The 20,240-nt window shown below is 37.5% G+C and overlaps 1 protein-coding gene across 2 annotated transcripts in view; it reads right to left on the reverse strand.

The window, feature by feature from the left end:
- LOC107085985 (voltage-dependent calcium channel subunit alpha-2/delta-1-like) overlaps positions 1 to 20,240 on the reverse strand; it is a 113,393-nt gene that overhangs the window by 55,847 nt on the left and 37,306 nt on the right. For both annotated transcript variants that reach the window (XM_015376693.1, XM_015376691.1), the window contains exons 4-6: positions 13,125 to 13,184; positions 11,470 to 11,505; positions 10,545 to 10,698 (exon numbers count right to left, since the gene is read on the reverse strand). In XM_015376693.1, coding sequence (XP_015232179.1) covers positions 10,545 to 10,698; positions 11,470 to 11,505; positions 13,125 to 13,184 — 250 coding nt within the window. The remainder of the gene's footprint in view (positions 1 to 10,544; positions 10,699 to 11,469; positions 11,506 to 13,124; positions 13,185 to 20,240) is intronic.

Here is a 20,240-nt window from a genome sequence, read left to right on the forward strand (position 1 = left end):
TAATCTGATCCAACGCTTGGTACATGTATACACACGTCATGATCGGATCATTTCATTTAGTGTCCATGTAAACGGAGATTTTGAATTTCCGATCAACCAAAGTTTGGATCGGATCGGGGAAATTTTGCGCATGTAAACGTAGCTAATGAGACAAGACTAAATAAAAATTAGCGGGTGGTTGGTCAGAAGTTTAAAATGGTTCATTGTGCTGTAATCAGCTAAGCAATATCAGCTGTGCAGCTTAATCCTGTTTCTTCACGCCGCACACCTTGTGTGTGGAGCGATGCACGTTCTGCATGACCACAGATAGATCATGGCAGCAGTGGCAGGGGAGAAACTAACCTGGAATGGTCCGATATTGAGTGCTCAACTCTGACAAACTCTTCTCTTCCAGCTGTGCTTGTACAGAAATACATCTTTGCACACGCGTAGCTCAGAGTCTGCTCTTTACTCTCCACACTGATGGTTAATTACTTAATTACCTATATGGCTGATCATCCTCTGCCAAGAGGTGATACTAAACATTCTTTAATTTCTACCAAAAGGGAACCCATAAATTGTATCCAAAGAAAATATTTCATTGCATTCTGTTTATTTTTGGATAAAGACCCAGATGAAAAGGTACATAGATCTTTGAATATTTCTCTCTCATTGTTCTAATTTCGATTTATTTAAATATGATGTAAATGTTTCCTTGATTTGTCATGTTTCATTTAAATAACTCAACATTTTAGTTATAGCATATTCAGTCAATTACGGTCTGGATTGTTATGGCATTATAACACAATAATGTAGGTTCTCTCTGTATTTTTTTAAATATAAAACCCCTATGAAATTAAATCTACTTTTACCACTGAGCAGTGGTAACAAAGAAATAAAGCCAAAATTGCCAAAGTAGAAAGAAGAATGTTTTTGTTCTTTGTGTTTTTGGAGCTCTGAAGATTTTATTGATCTGTGTGTAATGCAGAATTCACAGTAGATTAGGAAGTGTTTGCCTTTGTATTCGATTAAGCACCACGTATGAAATGAAGTCTAATTAGAACATGAGAACGTATTCATAATTTCGGGTAAAGTAGCCCTCAACCTTTTCATTTCCTAACAAAATTATGGTTTATTGTGAGATTAAATGGTCTTTTAGATTTAATTAACTTAGCCTGTGTAAAATAACTTTTTTCAGAAAGTATTTATCTGTGTTGACAGAACAGAAATTATTACCAATTAATGATTACCACCATACTCCTTTAACATGAATAGCCCATAATAGATTGTTAAGTTCATTACTGAATGTTTATGTGAAGTTCCTGAGCATCCAATTAGTACATTATGCAATGATGTATTTAAAATGTATTAAATGTGTGAAACAACTCATCATTTTTATTGAAAATCCAAAGATCTATCATCCATCCAAGAGGCCTTAACCTCAAACTTCCTTTAATCAACTGCCTTGATAGTATGACAACATCTCTCAATCCCAGCAGTCCTTAAATTTGCGGATCAGCCCTGGTTTACATGCTACGGCTAAAAATGGAAGTCTTGCTGCTATTGCGGTTTTTGGAACTATAACCAGAAGTCAGGATTTAAGCCCCTTGTTGATTACAGCTGCAATTTTTCCAAATAAAGCTAATATTCACGAAGCTGTTCATTTTCAGAGGAGCTCTATAGGATACCATAAAGTCAAGGACCTCTAGAGAGCCTATCCCACAGAGAGGGAGCAGCACCACTACCCAGCGGAAAGAGATCCTTGAAGTATAAATGAAAACAGCTGTCCTTCTTCAAGCTTGTTTCTTAGCCAAAAAGATGAGTGATGATTAATCTACCTTTCAAGTTCCTTCAAAGCAGAGTTTTAACTTAGAGATGAACAATTAAAAGAACACTCATCGTAATCATTTACCATCTAAATTCTGAAAATCCCATTGTATGAATCACAGATCAAAGAACTTAAGTACTATGCGGCAATAAACGGATAAAAATGACTATTATTCTTTGTCTCGAGAGGACATGGGAACTGGATAGTGGCATAAAGATGGCAAACACTCATTATGAGGCACAGGAGTTTTAAAATAAACTTGACTCCAGCAGTGAGAAGTGTGGGAAGTGAAAATTGGAGGGATGGCTGCTCATTGCCATGCTGTGGCCTCTGGTGTTCCCTACCATCAGCAAATGGGTGACTCTTCTGGTTCCCTTGCAAGTAATAAAGTGGAAGATGAGTTGATAAAAAAAACTGCGATCACTGTACTAGAAAGAATCTATTCAACAATACATTACTGCTTTGCAGCGACAGACTTAAGCAAACAGAGGCTCTAAACCTCTCAAGGCTGCTTCAACATGCCAATCAGTCTTGGTTGATAATCTATGATTCTCTTAGTTTGATCCATAGCTTGTCTTCATCATTTAAATCATTTATTATTGTTGATCCAGATTTGTAACGAAAAATATGTATTTCAGAGTTTTGGTTTTACCTTATAATAAAAAACTGAATCATAGCGCTATAAGAAATTTACATTTGTTAAAATTAAACAGGATTATTTTAGGACAAAGTGATGTTTGTAGTAAACTCATTGCTACTAATGTCTAAATACACTGTTTGGTGAAAGCATTTAAAATCTATGAACCTGTAAATATGTTGTCACATTATGAGCGGAAAATTTAAGTGCCATGGCTACTGTATGTAGTGAACAAGCAATAGATTTTTTTTCTTTCATCAAAAAGTCTAAACAGAAAAAACCTAAACCATGTCATTCCGACTTCTCAGAAATCTGAGATTAAAATCTGAATTCTTAAAAAATGGCCCTAATCCTATTATGTAGCTTTACAACAATAATTGATATTTGAAAACCTCATTTAGCACTTTTCAAACCATTATCCCAAACTGTAAAGACCATGGCATAACAAAAAAAAGCTACTAAGACATGGCTGCCTACCAAAATTGACAGGCAGAACAAGGAGAACATCCTAATCAGAAAAGCTGAATAGAGGCTTATTGCACACTAACCCTTTAGGTTCTGGAGATCAAATAGCAAACAGTTGTATTCATTGAAAAAAATTAATCTGAAAATCCTTTCTTTGAAAATAGTGACAGAACCATCATGAGGTAGAGATATATATTTTTTTAAAAATAGATAGAGAGGACTAAAGTAATACAATATGTTTGAGGTTAAAGAAATATGATGAGTCCATGAAAGTAAAAGAATAATATGTCTCCTTTAGAGCACTGGCCTTCACTGTCATTTGTCACACACTGGATGGGCCTCGAGGTCATAAAAATATAAGGACAGACATCAAATGTCTCCTTATGCTCTTGATTTATAGGAAAGGTGAAATCAGATTAGAAGAAAACTGTCTGGGAACCTCCTCGCATCCAAATGGGACCTCCATTTAGCTGATTAGAACATCATGGGCAGGCATCCAATTCCTCACAAAGGACAAGATGTAGCTGTAATCACAGTGAGACAAGGCTAGAGAAGGGATGGATAGAAAGACCCAGATGAATTTAAGTGCATCTTTGAATTTGACTGCAAGCGTTGTAAATGAACTAGGATGTGTACAAAGTTGCACAAGGGTGCAAGTTAAAAGAAAATCCATATAGAATCTCTGAGTTTTGCCAATAGGACTTTGACTATAACACAAACACACACAGAAACACACACACAGTGTCACAGTATCTCAGCACATCACAGTGTGTGCATGTCTAGGGCTGACAGGTGCCACACAGCGTTGATGCAAACGGGCATCAGACGAGGCTCAGATCTCCTGCCAAGGCCACAACGTTCCCCTTTCATGTCTTCTCATTGGATCCACACTGCTCTGCCTAATGAGCGCAAAGACATGCATATGCAGCCACGAGATCCACATACAGTGCAATAGGTGCACACTATATGACACACATGCATGCTTGTGGAAACTCTCACACCTCAAGTGTTTTCTGCTCCATCTCTCCCTCAAACACATTCATGCACAAAGACAGGCTGATTCATTTGTGGTTTGAATGTGCGAACAAAAACACTAGATAAATCCCAGTCTGACCACCCACATTGAATCAGCAGGAAGAATAGATTCCAATCACATGGGGGGGAAGGACAGTAGCATATTTGTTATTATTAAGCACAAGTTATTATGCTAAATAAAATGTAGTTAAAGTTAAGTGCTGATTGAGAAAAAAGGTTGAACAGAATGCAAAGAATGGATAAATGGAAATAGAGTGTACAAAAACATGAAAAAAAAGAGGCAGAGATGAGCCAATCCTTTTTCACTGTATGTCTTTCCTAACATACTGTAAGAACTGCTTGATAAAGCTCCTTTAAAAGCCACAGAGACGCCAGCCTCGTCTAGACCAATCTCTCTAATCAAGTTACAGCTCCCTTTCTCTCTCTCTTCACACACCAATACATAGCATCTGGGTGTGTCCAAGCCTGCTACTCCTTCAACCAAGATGCACGTTACCATGGCAACCACGACTCTACTGGCCAGCTGGAGGGGTAGCAGAGTGGGAGCTTAAGATTTAAGAGAGTGGGTGTTGCTATACCCAAAGCAACTTTGCAACTAGGCTTACAAGAATTTAATCCATAACCAGTCATTTGCACGGGAAAAGAGCAATCCCTAACATATGTGCACACTGCCTGTGGAGAACTTATCAGAGGCCTTCCATTGCAAGGGTTGATAATGGTACACTATATTGCCAAAAGTATTTGCTCACCTGCCTTGACTCACATATGAGCTTAAGTGACATCCCGTTCCTAATCCATAGGGTTCAATATGACGTCGGTCCACCCTTTGCAGCTAGAACAGCTTCAACTCTTCTGGGAAGGCTGTCCACAAGGTTTAGGAGTGTGTTTATGGGAATTTTTGACCATTCTTCCAGAAGCGCATTTGTGAGGTCGCACACTGATGTTGGACGAGAAGGCCTGGCTCTCAGTCTCCGCTCTAATTCATCCCAAAGGTGTTCTATCGGGTTGAGGTCAGGACTCTGTGCAGGCCAGTCAAGTTCATCCACACCAGACTCTGTCATCCATGTCTTTATGGACCTTGCTTTGTGCACTGGTGCACAGTCATGTTGGAAGAGGAAGGGGCCAGCTCCAAACTGTTCCCACAAAGTTGGGAGCATGGAATTGTCTAAAATGTCTTGGTATGCTGAAGCATTCAGAGTTCCTTTCACTGGAACTAAGGGGCCAAGCCCAGCTCCTGAAAAACAACCCCACACCATAATCCCCCCTCCACCAAACTTTACACTTGGCACAATGCAGTCAGACAAGTACCGTTCTCCTGGCAACCGCCAAACCCAGACCCGTCCATCAGATTGCCAGATGGAGAAGCGCGATTCGTCACTCCAGAGAACGCGTCTCCACTGCTCTAGAGTCCAGTGGCGGCGTGCTTTACACCACCGCATCCGACGCTTTGCATTGCACTTGGTGATGTATGGCTTGGATGCAGCTGCTCGACCATGGAAACCCATTCCATGAAGCTCTCTGCGCACTGTTCTTGAGCTAATCTGAAGGCCACATGAAGTTTGGAGGTCTGTAGTGATTGACTCTGCAGAAAGTTGGCGACCTCTTCGCACTATGCGCGTCAGCATCCGCTGACCCCGCTCCGTCAGTTTACGTGGCCTACCACTTCGTGGCTGAGTTGCTGTCGTTCCCAAACACTTCCATTTTCTTATAATACAGCTGACAGTTGACTGTGGAATATTTAGGAGCGAGGAAATTTCACGACTGGATTTGTTGCACAGGTGGCATCCTATCACAGTTCCACGCTGGAATTCACTGAGCTCCTGAGAGCGACCCATTCTTTCACAAATGTTTGTAAAAACAGTCTGCATGCCTAGGTGCTTGAATTTATACACCTGTGGCCATGGAAGTGATTGGAACACCTGATTCCAATAATTTGGATGGGTGAGCAAATACTTTTGGCAATATAGTGTATATTGTAGCTCAAATCAAACATAAGAAAGTGGTAGAAATGCTAATAAAAGGAAATGAGTCATGTTAATTGAAAACAGTTGCCAACCCTCTCCAAGTACAGTATTTCCATTTACATCAATAACCTTAACTCTAGAGGGCATTCTAAATTACTCTTTCAGATTTGCGCTGCCTAGATTAAATACATTCCACATTTAAACAGTTGATATTTATCTAACATTGTGTATCTTTTGTGTTCATGTACAGTAGTCAGTGTGCAGCTTGTGCAAAATTCAAAGTTAATTTCTCCCTATAATTAACATAGATGATGTCTAAACCAGAGGTGCAGTCCAAGTGAAAATATTAAAATTGATGCCAAAGTCTCAAGATCTGCCGTTACTCTTGGGGCATGTAGTTCACTTATCCTTTAAGGGTTGCCAATGGAATCCTCTTCCACTCCATGACAAATCTCAGAGCAGGTACAGTAGGGGATCTTTTACTTCTTCACCTTCCGTTTAAAGAGGTACTACAGATGTTCAACAGGGTTCACTGTCTGGCGACATGCTTGGCCATCCACACCTCTACTTTAATTTTCTTTAGCAGGGGAGTGATTACCTTGGAGATGTGTTCTGGGTCATTACTGTATGTTGGAATACTGCTCTGTGGCCAAATTATTTTACTACAGTTTGTCTCATGTTGGCATTCAAGATTCCCTCAATGAATCACAGCCCCCCAAACAACCTGCAGTGTCAATCCATGACCTCTTCACCATCATGCTTGTCTTTAGGCTTGACACTTAAGTTTGTAATTCTAACCTGGCAGGGTCCAAAAATGTTTAACAATGAGGTTGCTGTGAGGTCCATATCAGAGACCTAGAAACACAAATGAGTCACATTACAATTTTTTCCATCTTAGAGTTAAGTCAATTAGGAGGACAAATAGCCAATTTGGGCACAATTCACGTATTTTTACTTGGGGAGTTGTGCTCTCTTTTGTTGCTAGCAGTTTAGATGTTAATAGCATTATGTTATTCTAAGTAGGGGGGTCCTGATACCACCCATTTCTGATTTGACACTGATGATTAAGCTTTGAGAATTAACCAATACAGATACTAATAAGATATGATATTAGCTTAAATCATAACTGCTTTTATTACTTATGTTGGACTGTACAATGTTAGAAAGGGCGCGATGAAGTGCTAGTACTAAAATGAAGAAAAACAGTTCAAAACAACAGGTATAAGGGGAATGTTGGCCTAGTGGGTTAGAGCAGTGCGCTTGCGTTCTGAGCAGGCTGCAAGTAGCCGGTTCGATACCCACAGCCTTCCCTTTGGATTCCTGAGCAAAACCCTTAACCCCTGATTGATCCCCGGGCGCCACACAATGGCAGCCTACTGCTCTCCAAGGGGATGGGGGATTTCCTCTAAGGGGAATGGGGATTTACTGTCTGAAAGCTGTGCTAAACGAAATTTAGTTTTGAATACACTCTGTTTATAAAAAAATTACAATAAAAGTTGTTTAAGAGTATAAGAAGAAACAGGCATTTCTTACTGCAGAGTAAAATTAAAACCCTACTTCAAACCAAGCAGCCAGTAGTCCACTTTTGATTTACAAAAAAAGATGACTGAATCATACTTAGAGCAACGCACTACTGAATCTCCTGAACCCATCCCCCATTCTTTTCATCATTAGAACTGCTACTTGTAAAAATAACCAAGTGCATTTGGCAATGACAAAATGTCTGCACAGTCAGAGGCCTCTGAGGCCCGTCACTGCACATTTATAGTCCGCCTTATGGGGAGCGACTTGCTGTATAAGGACATTAAAGTCATGTGGTGAAGACTCATGCTATCAGCAGAACCAATGACAACGGTTGCTACCATTACTGAATCCTCAGTCAATGGCAATCAAGACAAATTAAAGAAAATTATTTTACTGTGTGCCTAAATACAACCAAATTAACTAATTGTAGGTTTCCCTATTCTATTAAATTAATCGGTCTTCTATGATGCTGTCTTTTTTCGTACCACGAAGATATTACTGGTGTTTATTGACCAGGCAGCTTGATTTTCAAGATTGCTTTCCTGAAGTGAAGCTGTGTAAACTTATTAATAATAGTTCACTTATCCATTCCAGAAAGATGTCATACCATTTTGAGACTGCTATTGGTTGGACAGTAAAAAAAGGTGGCATGTTCCTGAGCACTGAGGTCATGTAGTTATAAACATTCATGGCAACTCTTCCCCCAACTAAACTAATTAATCAAATGCATTTATTTATACCAATTTATTTTTACACTTACCCAAGTTTTTTTCCCCCTACCTTCTGCTTAAATGTGTAAATAAAAACAATGAGTTCTAAATATGACATTATATTAACAATGCTTTAGATAGAAGCTCCTTTGTTCTTTAATATTTAATGTTTGATGCTTTTTTTCCTTATAAATGTAATTAATTTAATCTGTGCCAGTTTTTAAAATGGTTTTCATATAATTCATACTTGATCCTGTGGTTTAAAGTCAAAAACAAATTATATACCATCTCTGAATGTCTGACTATTTATTTGAGATTAAAAGCCTATTGCTAAACCTTAAAGTGTTTGGGGTTGGCTATTATACAAAAATATAGCCATACAATGTTGGAAGAATGTGTAGAAGCAAAGAGGAAAATATGTTTGTCAGTGACATGAACTTCAAACAACAATAAAATGTTTCTCACACTTCTTCAAAGGGATCTTTAATGAGTGTGCTAACATGCTATGAAACTGTCAACAATTATTGGTTGAGTCAGTTATCAGCATGAGAGATGACAGCAGCTGGTGGCTGGCGTAAAAAAGGGGCTAGGGTGCTGACCAATGGGTGGGTGGCATTCCAACTATATATAGACTAGAATACTTAAAGGGCTTTCTGCAATGCAGATGGTGCCCAAAGGCTGAGCTTTTTAATCACTGAAGTCACTGCAACTAGTGAACAAAGTGTCACGACAAAAATGCTGAGGGAGATTGGTGGCCAACATATTTAGATAAATAAAAAATGGTCCATAAGCATTAATAATAATCATGTTTCATTTTCACACTTTAAATGAAACTAATTAATCTAAATTCAGCCATTTTAATTCTATTTTTAACTATTTTGTAGCATGTGCCGACAGTCTCTGTATAGAACCAGATTTTGTGTGCATGACTAAGGCTACGTTCACACTGCAGGCCTTGATGCTCAATTCTGATTTTTTGTGAAATCAGATTTTTTTGCGTTGCCGTTCACATTTCAAAATATATGCGATTTGTATGTGATCTCCTGTTCGAACTGCATTCATACAACCTAAGTGTCCCGCATTACTGTCCCAGTAAAGGACGCAATGACGTCACAAGCAAGAGTGCTATGTCTTTAAGTACGGTAAGCATGGATGGTAGTGCTGGAGAACATCTAGCGATCTTTCTCAAAATTTAAAACTCAATCTTAAAAAAAAAAAAACAACTCAATCTTTCCAAGATGGTTAAACATAAATACTACTCTCTGCATTACCGTCCACCATTGTTGTTGTTGGTCTTTCCACTTCTGCATAGCAAGAAGCAGAAGAGGGACCACTGTCGGGTATTAATGACATTCGGGTCGAATGAATGCGAACTAGCTGTTCACACACAGGTCGCATTTGAAAAGATCAGATTCATATCGACTTCAGGACCACATAGCCAAGCAGCCTGGGTTGCATTGGAAAAAATCTGATCTGTGTTGTTCAGACCGTCATGAAAAGATCAAATCCAGGTCGCATATGGGCGAAAAAAAATCGGATTTGGGTCACTTCAGGCTTCAGTGTGAATATAGCCTAAGACTTCTATTGTAGGATATAGCTTGATTCATCTCTTGTATTAGTGGGGGCAGGGAGTAGATCAGATGACCTACTGTGTGCTCTTGATGACCTGGTTTACCTCCTAGGCTCACCTTTATGTGTACAAAAAGAGTATCTCAGTATCTCCAAAGAGTCTTTTCTATCTTTTGGAGGTAGAGTTTGAATACCCCAATATTTAATGGTGAATGCTGGCTATGTTTAAAGTAAAGTAAAGAGTCTACACATAGGCAGGCTTACTCTCAAATATTGTCACTTGAAAATGGTTTTAAAAGCAGAAAGGAACACCTCCTGAGAAGAAATATTCAACACTGTTATGGTTGCAAGATCAGATTGGAGTTTTTTGTTGTTCAGTTGGACAGATTCATGAAATACAAACTGCTAAATAAAAGTAAAATATGACATGATTGTTTTTTTTTTCCTTTTAATGATCAGAAAAGCATTTGCATTACTAAATGGTCACAAAAGACCCAATTCAGATTTGGTTCTCATGTTTCCTCTGCATGACTGTGCATCGTTGGACTGATTCAACTATCTAACAAGGAAAAGATTAAATTTTCACATTAAGTTTTGCCAAGTAGGTGAGTCAGCTCAGTTAAAAAATACTATGATGAATAAAGACAGCTGGGAGAAGTCAGATCTGTGGGGGTCAAAATATAACAAATCAAAAACATGATTATCCTTGCCACCTTTTAAAAAGTGGAGGAGGTGTCAGATACTATCTGGCCACCTGTTTCCCTGTTGGCCTCGATAAATAAATAAATCCTGTATAAATTTGTTTTTCTTGATCTAAAGGTATTTGAACTTACAGCCTTCATATATGTCTGTAGGGATGTGGACGGCAGTGGTGTTGTAGGAGACGTGGCGTTTAAAGGTCGGGTCTATTTCAAAGTCGTCAGGAATGAACCGGTTTCTCTTCTCCTCTTCTGTCTCTTGTTCTTTCTCCAAAGAGGTCCTATTCATCTGTGCCGAGAAAAACAGAATGAACACAGGACCTGTAAAAAACATTAACTTAAGGCAGATGGCTGCCTACATGGAGTAGAAGAATGAAGGACCAGGGCCGTTTGTGAAAATACAGTTATAGTGGTGAGTACAGGAAGTCTACCCAAAATCCTGCTGGTTGAGGATGGAAAACTTGCAAATTGCTGTTAAAATAATTATAAATATTTTGAGCTCTCATAAACATCCTACCTTAGCATAAGAAAAATAAAATTCATTACCATATACTAAAGACCTATTTATAGTGTCTGATAAAAGTCTTTTAGTTGCTTTCCCCACAGTTTGTGACAGTCCAACCACAAGCCTCAATTTATTTTATTTTGACTTATTTTAGTACAAAGCATAGAGGAATGTGATGGAAAGGTATACATGGTCTTTATTGTTCTTTATACAAATGTTACCCATTACCAGTAAGTAAACAGGCTTTGATTAATTAAAAACAAATATAAAAAGGAATTCCCGATTTACAACTGGGCACAAGCCATTAAGAAGAATCAGGACGTCATAGTCCATGGAAGGCAACACTTTTGCTTACTGACTTCAAGGCTGTTCAGAGTTGATAGTAAAATGCAATGCACAGAAATTCTGCAATATAAGCACTATTTTTTTTCTTTTGAGGTACATAATATACAAACCTGTTCATTTCTTCATATTTAGGAAAAGACGATATTTTAGAACCAGGAGGGAATTGTTCAACATCTTTCAGAAAATGTACGTACACATACACATACTTACACCATCCTTGGCATTGTAGTAAAGGAGTTTGTTGGGCTGCAAAGATATAAAAAAAAGAAACATGAGAAGAATATGAATGAGAAAAAGGCATTCAAGTTGGGGTCATTTTTTTTCCAGCTTAGAGTTAAGTCAATTAGGAGTTTTTTCTCTTCTTAAATAGCAGGCCTCTGCTGGCAGCATGGATCAGTGAAGATCCTGGTGTTTTGCACTGCTGGGCTTCATGTCAGTACACAGGCTAGTCTGGTGGTAACAAGCTAGTCTCACTGCTGACATAATGCCCCAGAGCCACTAAGCTGGTTCACTGACTCTCAACACCTGTCTGCCTACCCTGCAGCCATGTGCAAACAATATTGCTAGTACCACTGCTAGTGTAAAATTATCTCAAAGGGGTTTTTAATCAGATGGAAACAAGCTTAATAGCTAAAAACAACCGAGCCCAAAACTGACATCTGCTTAGGAGTGTCAGATGATAATTAAGTGAACATGTTTTAAAAAGAAAAATTACTAGTAAATTGTATCAAACCAAGTACATTAACCGCCCCTGTGGGGTTAATGTACTTGGTTTAAACGTCAATCTGCCAGAGCTATTAAATGTAGGGGTGCAACTAATGAATATTTAGCAAATTGATTAATCTGTTGATTATTTTTTTGAGTAATCAACTAATAATCGGATAGCCAAAGATAAAAATTTTCTACAAAATTAAACCAAGTGGAACTCAAACTTTTACAACTGAGGAGACACATTTTTTTTAACCCTAAATGCAAAATGTTGATATATATATATTTTAATAATTTTGGTATAATTACTGCTCTAAGTGAGTCGCTCTGTCAGCTACAGGCATTTTAGAGTCTCTATACTCCAGTTAACTATTAATCCATTACCAAAGTAGTTGACATTTATATCAATAATCAATTAATCACGATTAATCCGATTAATTGTTTAAGACCTAATTAAAAGGCTTCAGTGTAAATTTGTCATCTTTAAATTAAGTCAGGTTAGTTTTATGTATGATTTACGTTTGCATGCAAATACAACTATTATGTTTATTGGGTTCAGTCTAAAAACCTGAGTTCATTAAGCAAAAAGGTATGCACTTGCCAGGCAAGCAAATACATAGTTATATAATGTATAAATCAATCAGTCTACTAAAGACATAAGTCCTACTTAAATCTTTCAGCACTTGATAATATGCATGACATTAAATTACACAAAAAGGTTTAATGGACAGAAGTCATTAAGGTTTGAAAATAGCTCCAATTCCAACCTAAAAGCAATAATGGCATAAGTGCAGAGTATTAGTTTCATTTGTTAATTGGCAGGAATAAAATTGCATTTTCAAATGAACATTTATCTTCATGATAGCAACCATTTCATAAGAGAGCATATGAAGACCTAAAGCAACCACAGTCAGCACAGGCAGTGCAGTTTGTGGTTTCAAGAGGGAAACAAGCATGGTTTTATATGAAATTGGATTCAATGTTAAAACTCATAATATTGTGAAACATACATGAGTTTACTTACTTTCATGCCAGTTCATGATATAATGAAATCTTTTTGACAGTTATTAAAACACAATTGAAATACAACTTCTCTGCACATGCAGCTCTTGATTTGCATGTAAGTTAATGAATTTACTGTATGGCTTCTAACTTACATCACTGTCGACTCTCCACTCATGTTCCTTTTGTAACCTTTCAGCCTCAGTCGCAAGTCTCTAAAGAAAGAGGAAAAAAAATATGGTTTAAGAGCGAACAACAAGTGCAAGAATTACAAGTATAGTATGTTGGTTTCTCCCTAGCTCGCCCCAAATTCAGGTCCAACCACAAATGAGCAACCAATCCCTGCTCAAATGCAACACATAACGACCCCGCTAAAATAAATAAATAAATAAGACCTACAGTCTAACTTAAAGATCTTTCACCCAGGGGTCAAGGGAGGAGGGGGTGCTTAGTTTTGAATTTAGTAAAATAAATCTGCAAGCCAAACTAGAGGTGAAAGCTACTGTTTTTTTTTCTTCCTTTTTCCAGAGAGTGTTGAAGATTCATGTTGGGAAGTATACCAAATATAGTGATTTGGGGGTAATATTTGGTTGTATGCTTAAGAAAGCGTTTTAAAAAAAGCCAAAAAAAAACCTTTTGATGTAAAACAGGATCAAACATTTGAGTACATTTAGCTGTCTATTGTGAATGTTGCTGGTATCTTGATTTTAGATAACTCTGCATTTGTAAAGTGCAATTTATGAAATATTTTACTCTGAATTGAATACCTCTTTTGGCAGAATCCTATTATTCTTCCAGTATGTGTGTGTATATATATATGTTTTAATAAAAGCCTTAGAGATATTGTTGCTAAAACAGTTAAATATAAATAATTTAAATATTTTCTTTTCAGGGTCTATCTCCAGGAAGTATTTGGCAACTGATTTGAGGAGTGTGAAAATGCAAAGATTTGTGCTAAAAAAAAAAAATCTGCCAATAAGGTGATCATGTCATTAATCAAGTATAACCCTAGATCTGATGGCACTGCACCTGAACTTAGACACATATTCAAAAGAAAAGGCCTCTATCAGAACCAGGGGCAGAGGAGTGGCTCTAAATTTAGACACCCTCATACTCAGACTTTCCCCAGATCATAATGACTGGGTTAATGGGTTTATAACGGGCTTGGTTTTTAATCTGTACCTGGTTCAGATACATGCTGTACTAATAATTTCTCCAGGGAAATTTAAAATCCATTCCTTCCCTCTGATATGCAGGAGACTTCAAATCAGGCAGAAAGAGAGGATATCTAATGTAGGATCGGTCGATTTATTAAATGAAAGTAGGAAAGATTTGGTTCAGTAAAATATAGGATTTTTTTTCCAGTTAAGTCAGTCAAAGTAATTAAAGAGCCATAAAAATACACGGATGTAAAAATGTAAAAAAAAGTTTATGATTAGAAAAAAAATCTTTATATTAAAACTAAAGATGCTCCAGTAAAGTTTGAATCAGAATGGTGCATAATTGACTCTGATTAGTAAATGTTTGATCGAATCTCAGTATTTTAATAATATTTTAATGCCTAGAACCCAATAACTCACAATATAATTAGTCTTCAAATGTATCCTTTAACAACGTTTCCTTGCAAGCTTCAAGTTCAAGTTATAAATAATTATAAACAAAAAGGTCAGGAACTTTTGCTTATATGCCTTCATTAAATATCAACTTATTTTCATTTTATGTCACAAGAACCTAAAGAACATTCTTTAGCCCCAGAAAAATAAAATCAGATCAGGTTGAAACTTAGATCCTACAGATCGAAAGATGGAAATCTGTACCATTTTGATCATATCACTAACACAATATGAAACCAATTTGTTTTACTGACTTTAGTTTACTTTTTATGTATTCCAACTTTAAGCTGGATGACTTTGATTAGGTGTCAAGTCCCACAAAAAAAAAAACATTTTCCCAGAAGTGTCTTGCAGCAAACCCTAAGACATCATCTTTAACTCAAACTCCATGGTGAGAAACAGACTGCAGGGGTCCCGATAGTTGCTTGTTTCCTTTCTCAGGTGGAGCAACAGGAGTCTAAAAAAAGTCAGGCTTTGGGAAGGCAGCAGGGACTTGGGAAGTAGTCAAATATAAGGGAAAGATGGCTGAAGCTATACAGTATATAGGGACTTTATTAAGCAGATCCTGTGTTAGTCTGTTTAAGCTTCCAATTAGAGAATAATCTGAAGCATACATCTACTATAAAGCAACCATCTAAGTGGTTTAATGGGAAACACTTTTAGGTGTCGGATTTTAGCCAAACAAAGTCCAGACCTGAATACAGATATAAATCTGTCATTAGACTGGAACATTTCTGTTTGGAAGCAAAAAAACAGTCAACAATAAGGAGCAGGAGAAGTTCCCATTTGGAAATGAGCAAAAATCCTGCAGGCTGTGGTAGGCTCAGAGGCTCATCCAATGCGACTTGCAGTAGTAATTGTTGTGAAATGTTTCTTGATGTACCAACTAATCAAACGGTTATTCACACTGAGATTTTCTGTCATTTTGTCATATTTGTTTTTGCTTCACAATGGGCAGCATGGGAGTAATGACATTGCATAACAGCTTTACTAACAGTTATATTTTTCAGAAGTGGATATTTTTGCCAATTTTCACAACTGGCGATAACATCACATTACTTGCAAACTAACGAGCTGTGTTATTAAAACTAAAGATGCTTTGCATAAGGAAAAACACTTAGCTGTGGGAGATAATACTTTAAGTGCAGAGAAAGAGGAAGGCAGCTGAGATAGAGACATTTATAGCTGTATGAGGAGAAGTAATGGTTGTTCAGCATGTGATGATCGCTCACACATCGCTCCACTATAGTGGAAATCTCCCCCAGTTTCAATGACACTTTTTTAAGGCTCTGTATGTCCATTTGACTACTTTCTCCTGGCCTGGAAAAATATCCAGCTTTCAACCTCCATGCAACAGAAGCTTGTATAATATTTTGAGAAAGATGCATGCTGACAGTCTGGGTCATGATGGTCTTTTACTACACGAGCCTTTTTTTCCCCCCACTCAGACTGAGACGCCTGTGGCCACCAAGCTGCATCGACAGAGGAAAATGTGATTTCGTTTTTCTGTGAAAGTTCAGGCCTAATTAAGATTCCAAAAGATCTGATGCTTTAAATCAACTTTGGTTTCTATATCCTCCTATCCATGCACAATTATATTAAAAACAGTTTTGGGAGGAAAAAAAAAGTTTGTGCTGTTGCTGTGACGAAAAATCTTAAGTCAATTTGGAAGGCAAAACTTCATTATGTTAACTTGTTTTATTTATCCTTGCAGATTACTGTAGCCGACAAGCACAAAAATGTCCCAAGCATGCACAACGATATTCTGGTGAGATTTTATTTTATAAACCAAAACCAAGTAGTACATTATTAGAAAACCCTGATGACCCTAAATAAAATGATGTCTTTACAACCAAGCTAATTAGTAAATAATCTGTCAGGAAATACAGCTCTACCACAAATGACTCAGAATAGCTGGACAAAGTTAGAGGCGGAGAGATGAAGTCATAGAGCAGTGATCTCAATGGCTGGTGTCCGGCAACTTTTAGTTGTGTCCTTTGCCTCTAACCCTGAATCAAATGGTTACCTCACCAGCAGCAGCCGAGCTATATACTGTAGCTCTGCTAATGCGCTCATATTGGAGGCAGGTGTAAAGAAGCAAGAATGTTTAAAAGCTACAGGACAGCTGCCTAATTAAGTTTAGAGCACTAGTACACACTATGATTCCTGAAAAGATGCGTGATAAAAAAAAAGGATTTAGGGCTGAGTTTCCTTGGAACTTGTGGCTCAAAATGAAGCTGCATTTCATTCACATTTATTTAATCAGTAAGAAAATGAGAAAATTGAAACAATAGACACACATTTTTCTCTCACACGACTGTGTGCATCTTGTTATATAAAACCTAGTTACATAGAATTATTCTTTTACAGGTACAAAATATTTACTGGACCTTCTGACCCCATTTTGCTTTTTTTTTTTTTTTTTTTAAACATCTCAGCCAACAGCTGAAACACTCATCTAGACTTCCAGCATCTATTTATACACAGACACACACAGGGGAATAAGCACAAATTGATAAGGAGCTGAGAAACAGATTAATGATTAAGGGTCAAAGGCACTTTCTAGCTTCGCTTCCATTTCCATGTTTTTTTGTTGTTGCGTTTTTTTTAACCAAGTTTTTACATAAAAAAAAAAATCCTGTTAAACAAACACTGAAGTATGCAAAGGGTCAAATACTGAAAACCCACAGCAAAGACAAAATATGCTATTATATTGAAAATAAAAAACCCTCCAAAGTTACATGATAAGTAATATGGATCTATGCCTCCTTCCTATTGTGTAGATATATGATACAGTTAGAGTGTACACTGCTGAAGCAGCAGGTCTACATGCAAAGTCGATGTTTGATGTGCATCAAGGTGCATCTAAAGGTTGTGCAGCATGTTTCGAGCAGCAGGGGCAGCGCATCTTATTAGCTTCTGAGCATCTGATGTGCGTGACACGCTGCACAAACAGCAGCTGCTGGAGTTGGAAAAAATGTACTTTAGCTGCTTCACGTGCCACATCAACCAATAGGAGAAGCTGATCTGGGAGTTGGCAGGGAGACAGAACAGAAATGCTGATGCAGAGCGCTATGATCACACTCCTAAAACAGTTTATTAATGCCTAAATTTACTTAAAATGTCGAAACCTGCCGGCAAAAAAGTTTTTGCTTTTATTATTTAGGTGTGTGCAGTTTGGATTACGTACATGAAAACCGCTACTTCCAGCTGCCACAAATAGTAGTGGAAAACCTTCAAGAGGCGACCAGGCCAGAGTAAGCTCTAGAAGGGGATTTTCACTAACAGCACCGCCGGTGAACGAGGTTTCGTGCTGGTACGAAATAATATTTGAAGGCAGAATCTAATCTTGATGAAATGCCTGCACAGACAATGTTCTGATGTGGACTTTCTCACTTATAAAACGCAGCTCTCTGTCATTAAACGCAGTAGCAGCATTTGATGCATGTGGACCCACTTTACTGGATGCGCTTCAGGAGCCCAAAGATGCACTTGAGGAGCTTCGTGCCTTAATGTGTACAAGCATCAAAAATGAAGCAGCAGAAGCTTTTTTGCTGCTTCCAGCGCTTGAAACTGGGCAGTGGAAGTGTGGATATGCTGTAAGTTCAATGTGTACACTTTGATAAGCCAAGGTGAAGTGCGGTTACAAAGGCCATCCATATTAACAAAGTATTTCAGTATTATTGGTAGCACGCTGGAAGGTTCAAGCTGCTGAATAACACATTCAAATCGGTACTGGCCAGACAGAACAATTTCAGGGGAACTTCAGAAAAAAAAAAGTCAATCCACCAACCTATGCTAGTGAAAACAGAAAAGCAGAACAGAAGTGACTTTTGGACAATGGCTATTGGACACTGAAATGGGATATTGTTATGCACTGATGTTGGATTTTGCCCAACAACTCCTGGAAAAACGATGAACCCACAGGAACTCCCCCCCTCAAGCTTGGTTTCTGCATCTGGAGCTGCAGAATAAAGCCCAGCATGAGACCTCCTGGCATGAAGCAGATTTCTTTGAACAACAAGTTCACACAGGAACACTGACTTGTTTAACAATTTATTTGTATTCATAACAAGATTGCCTTGTATGATTTCTATCTTAAATAGACTTCATGTTTTGAACACTGATTTTTAACGATATATATTGAAACTTTAAAAATAAGTTTTTTTCCTTATTAAACTTCAACTGCATAAAAAGCAAATAACTAGGATGAAACTGAAAGCTCTCTTTAAAATTTGAGATACTAAAGAAGAGGCTAAAAGTACCACGGTTGTTATTGCTATGACTTGAAAAGCCCATTAGAGATAGGCCAAGACAAATAAAAATCAATTTAATTATATAAAACATCATTTTCGCACAAACTTAGATAGTCATGTTTATAGTGATACACTTTTAAAATGATCTATTGTTTTTTTTGTTTTTTTTAGCTAACTTAATGTAGATTATGAGCAAAAGATGATATTTTTTTATCTTCGACAGGACAAGTAGAAGAATTCAGTTACTCCAGCAACACCCTTCAGTCATTCTGAAAGATCCCAGTATGTTCTGACATAGGAAAGAATAAATAGTCTTCTAGCAGATGTCTCAACTGACTTCTTCCACTCCAAAGGAGCAGCTAGACTACTTTTGGCTACCATCAGATGATAGAGGTCCTTATCTTATCAATTATTACTCATCAGTAATCAGAGCTTCAGCTCTATTTAGCATTACTGATAAGTAATTTACTGATTCAACTAATTTTTATCAAACTATTTTATCAAAAAGCAATTTATTAGCCTAGACAACAGGAGGTGACAATTAATGACCTCAAGCAGTTTATGATGACTGATGCATCCTCTTGGAACCAGACCAGAGTGAGAAGCTTGTCAGCATAAGCATGGTGGTCAACGAGGGCCCCCCCTACCATCTGTAGGGAGGACCATCGCAGTTGGATGCAATGCAATTATGCAGGCCTTTATTACGGTTAGCTTATCCTTAAACTAAAATGTATTATTTGATTGTACATTGACAAGAATACTCTGTTGATCTCTTAGTTTGTATGGAAAGGCCTAAAGGAAAGTGAAAAATAATTAAGTTTTCCAAGGTTTTACGTCATTAGCAAAAATTTCTTCCCATAAAAAGCATTTCTTTCCTTCAGCATGTATATAAAATTTTCAACATTATGTGCAAAGCCTGCAGACAAGCAAAACAGAACACACTGTCTGGCTCTGTGTCACAGTGCAGCCGTCTCCACTTAACAAACCACTGTTGTTCAAAGTACCATAAGAAGTTTTCTATACCAAAACGACTCCCTCTGATTCTATTTCGCAATCGGAATGTTAACAAAAAACAAAGCTCAACTCCTGTGACAGAATGATAAGAATAACATTAAAGAGGTCTGGAATCGGAAAAGTACGTATACTGACAGATGGCCAAATTCTGGGTTCGGAAGTGAAGAACTGGATCTGTGTATCAATAATCTGCAACTTTATGTTATTAAAATTTGATTCTTGCTAATCTACATCATCATATCAGAACAGTTGGAGCATCTAAATGGATGGATGTAATGGGTTTTGGAAGTAACCACTCTGCTAACTAGGGATATATTTTAGACAGAAATCAATGTTTATTAAAGGGACACTATGCAACATTTTTCAGTTAATTAATGTGTTCCATAAC

Source organism: Cyprinodon variegatus, unplaced genomic scaffold, assembly GCF_000732505.1.
Source record: "Cyprinodon variegatus isolate N-32 unplaced genomic scaffold, C_variegatus-1.0 Scaffold139, whole genome shotgun sequence".
Classification (NCBI taxonomy): domain Eukaryota; kingdom Metazoa; phylum Chordata; class Actinopteri; order Cyprinodontiformes; family Cyprinodontidae; genus Cyprinodon; species Cyprinodon variegatus.